Below are 11280 nucleotides of genomic sequence, written 5' to 3' on the forward strand. Positions count from 1 at the left end.
TGGTATCTTTCATTAGTTAGGTTAGGTCCTCTCCACAGGTGATGAGCTCGTCTCCAGTATACCTCCTAAATGTCTTGGCAAGCATGCTGCTCTGTCATAGTCTAGTGCCTTATGCCTTTCTGTTTTTATAGGGGACCTACTTCATTGTTATAGATGTGAATCCAAGTGCCTTATGTATGTCTGAGATCATGCCCTTTTCTGTATGACTGGTCTAGAAAAGGGAATTAAATGTTATCAACTCAATAAAGATGACAAGTGTTTGTCTGAATCAGGCCCTAGGAATAATTCAGATTCAATAAATGAGAGAGAATGTATATAAACATTTGTATTTTGTATGTACATAAATCATGATAATTAAACAGCTTACAGTCAGATCCAATGTTGAGATACAGTATGATTAAGGTTATGGACAAATGACAACGTTGAAATGCATAAGTGAATATCTGCACTGCATCGTGTGCCCTTCCACCAAATGATAGAAGACTGAAGCTTGGCACACCCCAATTATGTGCACATTTTGATGCCATTCATTGCCAATGGACACTTGGCTTGCAAGTGGTTCATATGAGCTCCATAGTTCAGGGACAAAGTTATTCTCTTTGCTTACCGAAACTGTCCAGTTGATGAAAGTTTGGGTCATGGATAGGCAGGCCATTGGAGATAATGTCACAGCACCATTGGTTTGTTGTTGTGGGTGTGAGGTGTATGGGACGGTCAGACGGAGCTCTGCTGTGATGTGACAGAGCTCTCCTGTGGTGATGCATGGTGATGCATGACGGTCAGACGGAGCTCTCCTGTGGTTATGTGTGGTGATGCATGACGGTCAGACGGAGCTCTGCTGTGGTTAGGTGTGGTGATGCATGACGGTCAGACGGAGCTCTGCTGTGATGTGACAGAGCTCTCCTGTGGTGATGCATGACGGTCAGACGGAGCTCTCCTGTGGTTATGTGTGGTGATGCATGGGACGGTCAGACGGAGCTCTGCTGTGATGTGACAAAGCTCTCCTGTGGTTATGCATGACGGTCAGACGGAGCTCTGCTGTGATTTGACAGAGCTCTCCTGTGGTGATGCATGACGGTCAGACGGAGCTCTCCTGTGGTTATGTGTGGTGATGCATGACGGTCAGACGGAGCTCTCCTGTGGTTATGTGTGGTGATGCATGACGGTCAGACGGAGCTCTCCTGTGGTTATGTGTGGTGATGCATGGGACGGTCAGACGGAGCTCTCTGCGGAGGTCTGTTCGTAGGCCTGCAGGGCCAGCTCTATGTATCCTGCCCTCTGGGACTCCCGCTTGGCGTAGATCTGGTGAGGAACAGACACACAGAGGTTAAACAAAGGGTTTACTGGGTATCATGGCTACTGGTGCATCAACCTATCAATCAGGTCCTGAGATACACTAGTGTCTGCTGATTGGGCCCCACCTTGAGCAGGTCCAGTCCTGAAGCCTGTTGGCTGGAGGCCTCCTGGGCTATCTCACTGTGTGGATGGACCTTGTTGAACAGACCCACCAGACTCACTGCATCCTGCAACCTAGAACAACCTGGGGTTACTTGGCCTATCCACAGGGGGTACTTGAGAAGATTAATGAGACCATAGGCTAACTGATAAAATGCACATGAGGGGGTACTTCAGGGGTGGTACAGTAACCGAGAAAGGTTGGGAACCCCTGCTCTAACACACACAGACACTCACAGGTCTTCCTGCAGCATGTCTATGATGAGTCCGTCCACCCTCCTGGCATTGACCAGGTACCAGACCAGGCCACCAAAATGTCTGGTGGAGCGTAGCAGATCATACTTCCCCATCTTCTCTAGATCCTCATAGGTAGCTGCATGCACCTGGACAACAGAGCACAGCCAATAGGGAGAGGGTTTTACTAACTGCTAATGGGTAATAATAACTTAACCATACATCTGGACAGCCTGTTGAGGAGTGTGATGGCAGTGGTCTTTTACCCTGATGTATTCTGAGGAGTCAGGTTCAAACTGGACCTGGCACAGATCCAACACATCTTCATGACGATCCTGGCCAAACACCACCTTCAGGCTCTCCTCCTTGAAGACAGGGGGTGCTGTGAGCCTGCGGGCCCCTTTAGGGAAGTAGACCTGCAGGATCCTGTCTCTCTCCTCCCACGATGCCTTCCTCAGAGTCCCAGTGGGTTCCCGGATCACTATGAACCGCTCCTGGAAACACCAGGAGACAACCATGGAAGAGAGAACCAAACTTGACAGTGAGAAGACAAATGAGCACTAAATTGTTTGAGGCATTATCATTGTAAATGATAACCAACATTTTTGTTGATGGACACAAACCATTACACACACTTTGCCTGTGGTGTATGTTGAATATAACGTTGGTGGACACAAACACACTCTCTTCCTCTCTCTCCTACCCTGTGCGGTATGTTGAAGGTGATGTCAGTGAAGACGTATTTGGCTGTGTCCATGCCCTCCAGGATCTTGTCCTCAGACAGGACATCGTTGATGGGCTTCCTCTCCGGCAGCACTGGAGGCATCTTCAGCAGCCTCTGGGCCTGCTCTCTGGCACTCTGGGTCGCCTACAACACAAACACTGACACATTAACAAGACTGACACTAGCTGTACAGAGATATCATCTGCCAACTGAAATCTTCAGAATGTTGCAGCAGATGTTGTAGACCCATTCCCTACTCTACATGACAAACTATCTGACCTACTGTGTGTGTGTCCGTACCTCCTCCAGCTGTGCATCTGTCATGAGTTTGTACGTGGGGGGCTTCAGCTCCTGTTTGATGGGTCTGAACACCTTCTCCAGGTCCAAGCCTGCGATTCTGGTTAGGATGTCCTGCACCTCTGCATCCATAAACTGGGGCTTCACATGGGCATCTGGAGAACCTAGAAACAAATGAATGACTCTTCAGAGATGGATGAAGCTAGCTCTGGTCTCGGATCTGCAGGTACGACCTGCATCAGAGCTAGTCACACTGCGCATATTGACACAGGAAGTGATCTCACTGATGACGAGAAACAGGAAGAATGGCGCCAAGTACAAACCAAAGATTGTATGTACAAACCTTCTTCTCCTGAATACAAGCCTATGTAGCTCAATTGGTAGAGCATGGCGCTTGTAACGCCAGGGTAGTGGGTTCGATCCCCGGGACCACCCATACCTAAAAATGTATGCACGCATGACTGTAAGTCGCTTTGGATAAAAGCGTCTGCTAAATGGCATATTATTATTATTCTAGATATTTTTCATAATTGCACTTATCAATCTTCAACTACTGGAATGATTGTTACATCATTGTTACGTGTTCTCCAAAGAATCTTAAGATGGACTCAGTACTTAAAGATCAGAAATCAAACTGAGGATGAAGATAAATTGTAAATATACAGTGGGGAGAACAAGTATTTGATACACTGCCGATTTTGCAGGTTTTCCTACTTACAAAGCATGTAGAGGTCTGTAATTTTTATCATAGGTACACTGTGAGAGACGGAATCTAAAACAAAAATCCAGAAAATCACATAGTATGATTTTTAAGTAATTAATGTGCATTTTATTGCATGACTTAAGTATTTGATACATCAGAAAAGCAGAACTTAATATTTGGTACAGAAACCTTTGTTTGCAATTACAGAGATCATACGTTTCCTGTAGGTCTTGACCAGGTTTGCACACACTGCAGCAGGGATTTTGGCCCACACCTCCATACAGACCTTATCCAGATCCTTCGGGTTTCGGGGCTGTCGCTGGGCAATACGGACTTTCAGCTCCCTCCAAATATTTTCTATTGGGTTCAGGTCTGGAGACTGGCTAGGCCACTCCAGGACCTTGAGATGCTTCTTACGGAGCCACTCCTTAGTTGCCCTGGCTGTGTGTTTCGGGTCGTGATCATGCTGGAAGACCCAGCCATGACCCATCTTCAATGCTCTTACTGAGGGAAGGAGGTTGCTGGCCAAGATCTCGCGATACACGGCCCCAATCCATCCTCCCCTCAATACGGTGCAGTCGTCCTGTCCCCTTTGCAGAAAAGCATCCCCAAATAATGATGTTTCCACTTCCACGCTTCACGTTGGGATGGTGTTCTTGGGGTTGTACTCATCCTTCTTCCTCCAAACACGGCGAGTGGAGTTTAGACCAAAAAGCTATATTTTTGTCTCATCAGACCACATGACCTTCTCCCATTCCTCCTCTGGATCATCCAGATGGTCATTGGCAAACTTCAGATGGGCCTGGACATGCGCTGGCTTGAGCAGGGGGACCTTGCGTGCGCTGCAGGATTTTAATCCATGACGGCATAGTGTGTTACTAATGGTTTTCTTTGAGACTGTGGTCCCAGCTCTCTTCAGGTCATTGACCAGGTCCTGCCGTGTAGTTCTGGGCTGATCTCTCACCTTCCTCATGATCATTGATGCCCCACGAGGTGAGATCTTGCATGGAGCCCCAGACCGAGGGTGATTGACAGTCATCTTGAACTTCTTCCATTTTCTAATAATTGCGCCAACAGTTGTTGCCTTCTCACCAAGCTGCTTGCCTATTGTCCTGTAGCCCATCCCAGCCTTGTGCAGGTCTACAATGTTATCCCTGATGTCCTTACACAGCTCTCTGGTCTTGGCCATTGTGGAGAGGTTGGAGTCTGTTTGATTGAGTGTGTGGACAGGTGTCTTTTATACAGGTAACGAGTTCAAACAGGTGCAGTTAATACAGGTAATGAGTGGAGAACAGGAGGGCTTCTTAAAGAAAAACTAACAGGTCTGTGAGAGCCAGAATTCTTACTGGTTGGTAGGTGATCAAATACTTATGTCATGCAATAAAATGCAAATTAATTACTTAAAAATCATACAATGTGATTTTCTGGATTTTTGTTTTAGATTCCGTCTCTCACAGTTGAAGTGTACCTATGATAAAAATTACAGACCTCTACGTGCTTTTTAAGTAGGAAAACCTGCAAAATCGGCAGTGTATCAAATACTTGTTCTCCCCACAGTAGGTATATTTTTGACTTAGGGATGAAGTAGCTCCGGCGACGTGTCTTTCAAGCCTTGCTCCAATGATCATGCCAGAGGTCATTCTGGCCCAGTGTGATAATGATTTTGGGAAAAAGTGTATCCCTGCATTTTTGGGTGAGTTACAAAAGTCGCTATATTGAAGCCAGTCACTGAACAAATCAAGGACGTCAACCACCCGAGCCACAGCCTGTTCACCCCGCTATCATCCAGAAGACGAGGTCAGTACAGGTGCATCAAAGCTGGGACCGAGAGACTGAAAAACAGCTTCCATCTCAAGGCCATAAGACTGTTAAATAGCGATCACTAGCCGGCCTCCACCCAGTACCCTGCCCTGAACTTAGTCACTGTCACTAGCCGGCTACCACCCGGTTACTCAACCCTGCACCCTAGAGGCTGCTGCCCTATGTACATAGACATGAAATCACTGGTCACTTTAAAAATGGAACACTAGTCACTTTAATAATGTTAACATACTGCTTTACTCATCTCATATGTATATACTGTATTATAGTTAATGCCACTCCGACATTGCTCGTCCTAATATTTATATATTTCTTAATTCCATTATTTTCCTTTTAGATTTGTGTGTATTGTTGTGAATGGTTAGATACTACTGCACTGTTGGAGCTAGGAACACAAGCATTTCGCTACACCCGCAATAACATCTGCTAAATGTGTATGTGACCAATAACATTTGATCTTAAAAAGGAAAGACTCAACCATTTTGAATGTTATACTGTTTTGGGGCATATCTGATCAACGTTCTATCGATTCCCAGGGTCACTTCATGTGTATCTGAGCTATTGCCATTCAAGCAGGCAGACATTTGGCCATTGTGATAAAGCTGCTCTCACTACACTGGAAGTTACACTGAACAAAAATATAAATGCAACACGTAAACTGTTGGTCCCATGTTTCATGAGCTAAAATAAAACATCCCTGAAATGTTCCATATGCACAAAAAGCTTATTTCTCTCAAATGTTGTGCACAAATGTGTTTACATTCCCCGTTAGTGAGCATTTCTCCTTTACCAAGATACTCCATCAATAAAAGGCCACTCAAATGTGCAGTTTTGTCACAACAATGCCACAGATGTCTCAAGTTGAGGGAGCGTGCAATTGGCATGCTGACCGCAGGAATGTCCACCAGAGCTGTTACCGGATAATGTCATGTTCATTTCTCTACCATAAGTCGCCTCCAACGTCATTTTAGAGAATTTGGCAGTACCTACAACCAGCCTCACAACCACCTGTATGGCGTTGTGCGGGCGAGCGGTTTGCTGATGTCAACGTTGTGAACAGAGTGCCCCATGGTGGCGGTGGGGTTATGGTATGGGCAGGCATAAACTACGGACAACAAACACAATTGCATTTTATCAATGGCAATTTGAATGCACCAAAATACAGTGAGGAGACCCTGAGGCCCATTGTGAGGACCATTTTTTGAAAGGTATCTGACCAACCAGATGCATATCTGTATTCCCAATCATGTGAAATCCATAGATTAGGGCCTACTGAATTTATTTCAAATTTACTTATTTCCTCATGTGAACTGTACCTCAGTAAAATCTTTGAAACAGTTGCGTTTATTTTTTTGTTCGTGAAAACGTCTATCATATGTCAGATTTCAATCCTGGCCGATGTCATAAAGTGGGAAGTTTTCTTCTCATGAATGAGCCATTGATCATATTTTTTGCAATACTCCTACCTCGAAAAACATGTAACTTAACAGAGGGTCCACCACATTTCTCATATTTGTCTGCCAGGGTGCCATTGGGAATGTCAGGCGCCACTCTGCGAAGCACATCGATCTGCAGGTTGAACATGGCGAGATTGTAGACTCCTAAATTGATAGTGCAGTTTGATTAGGCGATTTTACAGCGAACTAGCTACTTCACATGCTGATATTGACTTTAGTACTATTGTGTGTAACTACGTTTGCTAGCTAGCTACCTAGCTAGCCAGCCAGCCCATAGAGAGAGCATTGCGGGTTTTGTGGTCGACTTGAGCTGCAACAGATTTCCACAAATATTGTCACATTGTTACCAACCTTATTATAATGACAAAATGAAACATTTCTTTAGAAAAAATATTGTTCTTACATTCTGTTATTTAACAGTGTAAATTATAGGAATTAGTGGGGGGGCACTATGAAAAATTTATGCACTCACTAACTGTAAGTCGCTCTGGATAAGAGCGTCTGCTAAATAACTAAAATGTAAATGTAAAATGCCCCGAGTCTGATTGCTGTCACACTGGGAACCCAGATCTCGGAAATCTCCGACATCCGAGCGTTCAAGACAACTCGTAACTCGGAGCTCAATTGGTAGAGCACGGCGCTTGTAACGCCAAGGTAGTGGGTTCGATCCCCGGGACCACCCATACACAAAAAAAATTATGCACGCATGACTGTAAGTCGCTTTGGATAAAAACGTCTGCTAAATGGCATATTATTATTATAAAAAACGAAATCCGAATGACAAAGATCGTTTCCAAGTCGTAAAATGTCGAAAACTCTGGCGTCTTACAAGAGCTCCGTCTTTCCGACCTGAAGATCACTGACGTCATGATTTGACAGTCTTTAAAGCACTAGTAGTTTATGCTAAATTAATGCTAATTATGCTTTTCCGAGTTCCCAGTTTTGAACGCTGGATAGATGTATGTTCTTGTCAACGTGTGTAAATAGCTTCAAGGATAACAACTAGCTACCAGTACCATTCAAGTGATTCAAATGCTGATAAGTGAACGACAGCTAAGTTTTCGCATAGGCAGCTAACAGTAGATAACAATAGCTGCACATGCTACAAGGTCAGTTGTAGAGCTCCCATTTCTCAGTGTGACGACAAATTGTAAATAAACGACTTACTGCTGTCAGACGGTACACTGCACAGCATCCTTCTGCTACATCTGACAAGTATTCGTGTGTTTTGGTCGACATTTTTGACCCGAGAATAGCTCCTAAATAGGCACCGTGCGGCCATGTTTGTAGCCACCTCATCGACTGACGTCACCTATTACATACGACGTAGAAATTGGGGAATTATGGGAGATGGAGTCTTTCAATTGTGTGAGTGTTTTTTAAAGGATGTTCACCAGATGGCGCTAATTGATCATTTCTTCTGTGTCCACTTGCAAGTTGTTAAAGTGGTGATGCTCATGAAACTCTGACATGTACCGTAGTCCTAGGTTGGAGTAAGTACAAAAATGTATTCACTCACTACTGTAAGTCGCTCTGGATAAGAGCGTCTGCTGAATGACTAAAATGTCAAATGAATAAGGAATTTAGTATTATCCTCAAATTGTAAGTACCATAAACATGTATTATGTTTGTCTGACCAATACACAGTCTTTTCTCATTATTAAAATAAATAAAATAAAAAATATATTCCTTTTAGATGTCATTGGTCTCAACATGTTAGCACCCAGGATTAAAAAATAGCAACAAGTCTCTTGCCTTCTCTCGGCATGGTAGAATTGTGTGTGCTGTAAGAATTCAGATATTCCTATATTCAGCAATTTGGTTGTTTTTCTGCACTGCCGTGTGATGTCTGCTTATCCTTGAGGCATAGCTTTGAGTCAGAGTACTAGACATTCCTACACCATCGTTACAATGTGTTCCTGCATTGTCTGATAGATAGCTGAGAAATCTGTCTGGATAGATGATAGGAACACACACACTTTCTCATGCAGTCATACAAAACCCTTTCTCATGTAGAAGAAAACACACTTAACGTTGCACTTTAGCACAGATTTACTCTCAAACACCTTATGATTTGGTTCGTGAAAAATTATCTCCAAGTATTTTTGAAACATTCTTAGTAATAAATGATCGTGGCATAGATTCCAGAGCAATATTTTTGTATGAAAACTTTATGGAAGTCACAAACATTATTATTAGATAATTATTCATTCTTACCCATAAGTCAGCAACTGAATGGAAAGTTCTATAATGGTAGGCAATTTAATTTTGATTGTACACTATAGTGTATTCCACAATAGAAGGAGAGCGAAACCAAAGAGAATCTGTTTTTGGACTGTTGAGTATCTATTCAGAGAGAAAGAATAAGCTAGCTTTGGCAGACATTCTCTGGTCGTCCCTGGTAACATGTAGGAGTGAAGCCTTGATCACTGCTAAGATCCTTCTAGAGAGGGATTATGTCAGACCAGGTGGCTATCTCGCACAGTGAGCCCACGGCGCGCGCACACACACACACACACACACACACACACACACACACACACACACACACACACACACACACACACACACACACACACACACACACACACACACACACACACACACACACACACACACACACACACACACACACACACACACACACACACACACACACACACACACACACACACACACACACACACACACACACACACACACACACACACACACACACACACACACACACACACACACACACACACACACACACACACACACACACACACACACACACACACACACACACACACACACACACACACACACACACACACACACACACACACACACACACACACACACACACACACACACACACACACAGACAGACAGACAGACAGACAGACAGACAGACAGACAGACAGACAGACAGACAGACAGACAGACAGACAGACAGACAGACAGACAGACAGACAGACAGACAGACAGACAGACAGACAGACAGACAGACAGACAGACAGACAGACAGACAGACAGACAGACAGACAGACAGACAGACAGACAGACAGACAGACAGACAGACAGACAGACAGACAGACAGACAGACAGACAGACAGACAGACAGACAGACAGACAGACAGACAGACAGACAGACAGACAGACAGACAGACAGACAGACAGACAGACAGACAGACAGACAGACAGACAGACAGACAGACAGACAGACAGACAGACAGACAGACAGACAGACAGACAGACAGACAGACAGACAGACAGACAGACAGACAGACAGACAGACAGACAGACAGACAGACAGACAGACAGACAGACAGACAGACAGACAGACAGACAGACAGACAGACAGACAGACAGACAGACAGACAGACAGACAGACAGACAGACAGACAGACAGACAGACAGACAGACAGACAGACAGACAGACAGACAGACAGACAGACAGACACACACACACACACACACACACACACACACACACACACACACACACACACACACACACACACACACACACACACACACACACACACACACACACACACACACACACACACACACACACACACACACACACAGACAGACAGACACACAGACAGACACAGACACACACACACACACACAAACAAGCCACCACCATATTATACAGTCATGAAACCAGAGCTACCTATCTGTGCGTCATCATCAAAAACAGCATGTGTCACACATAAATCCTTCCCCCTGGGAAGGGCTGGACAGTAGATGGGGGATGTAAGATAGAGCAGGGTAAAGGTGTGTGTTTGTCAGTAATGAGGTGATGTGTAGCACGGCAGAGTATAGCAGGGCAGACAGTGGTGCAGCTGTAGCAAGCTGTATGTAATGACGTGAGGATTGAGCTGTAAGGGGCCTACGGCTCCAGATGTACGCAGCTGTCGCCCTGCTGACAGCTCTAATCCTGCTACGCACAACTGAATGCCCTGGGAGGGACGGCGAGAGCGAAGGAGAGAGAGGGAGAGAGAGGGAGAGCAAAGGAGAGAGAGGGAGAGAGAGAGCGAAGGAGAGAGAGGGAGAGAGAGATGGTAAAATGATTTCTGCATTTCTGATTCTGCTCTGTATTCTCTTAATTGTTCTGTAAGATAGAGGGAGAGGAGGGAGGGGTGGAGAGAAATCTGTCTCTTTTTTTACATACACTACATTACCAAAAGTATGAGGATACCTGCTCGTAGAAAATCTCATTCCAAAATCATGGGCATTAATATGGAGTTGGTCCCCCCTTTGCTGCTATAACATTCCAATTCATCCCAAAGGTGTTCGATGGAGTTGAGGCCAGGGCTCTGTGCAGGCCAGTCAAGTTCTTCCACACCGATCTCGACAAACCATTTCTGTATGGACCTCGCTTGTATGGACCTCGCTAGGTCCTGGATTGACCCCAAACCTGAAGTACCTAGACAAACATGTAGGCCTACATATTTTCTCACACCGACACATCAAATATTGGACTGGTTGAGTGTAAGGGTGTATGTCAGCGTGACTGGGCGCAGCAGGAAGCACAGAGAGGTGAAACCTGAGTGGATGGGCTCTCTCATAGAGGGGCTGCTATGGGGGGCGGT

At 45.0% G+C, this 11280-nt stretch overlaps 1 protein-coding gene across 1 annotated transcript; it reads right to left on the reverse strand.

Moving 5' to 3' along the window:
* Positions 1-305: 305 nt before the first annotated feature.
* On the reverse strand, positions 306-7989 carry LOC311105676 (small ribosomal subunit protein mS22-like). Its single transcript, XM_084147893.1, has 7 exons — positions 7859-7989; positions 2714-2874; positions 2393-2557; positions 1956-2183; positions 1693-1838; positions 1422-1530; positions 306-1302 (listed from the first exon to the last, which is right to left on the reverse strand). Exons 1-7 carry the CDS (start codon positions 7971-7973, stop codon positions 1213-1215), a joined length of 1014 nt encoding a protein of 337 aa, XP_084004019.1. The 5' UTR covers positions 7974-7989; the 3' UTR covers positions 306-1212.
* Positions 7990-11280: the final 3291 nt, after the last annotated feature.

The sequence above is a fragment of the Coregonus lavaretus genome (genome assembly GCF_964263955.1).
Source record: "Coregonus lavaretus genome assembly, chromosome: 30".
In the NCBI taxonomy this organism is placed as follows: domain Eukaryota; kingdom Metazoa; phylum Chordata; class Actinopteri; order Salmoniformes; family Salmonidae; genus Coregonus; species Coregonus lavaretus.

Coding starts and splice junctions, on each gene's coding strand:
- LOC311105676 (XM_084147893.1), bottom strand. CDS start 7,973: ATGGCCGCACGGTGCCTATTTAGGAGCTATTCTCGGGTCAAAAATGTC. Junction 1,531..1,692: donor GACATGCTGCAGGAAGACCT/GTGAGTGTCTGT, acceptor AGGTTGTTCTAG/GTTGCAGGATGCAGTGAGTC. Junction 1,303..1,421: donor CAGGACTGGACCTGCTCAAG/GTGGGGCCCAAT, acceptor GTTCCTCACCAG/ATCTACGCCAAGCGGGAGTC.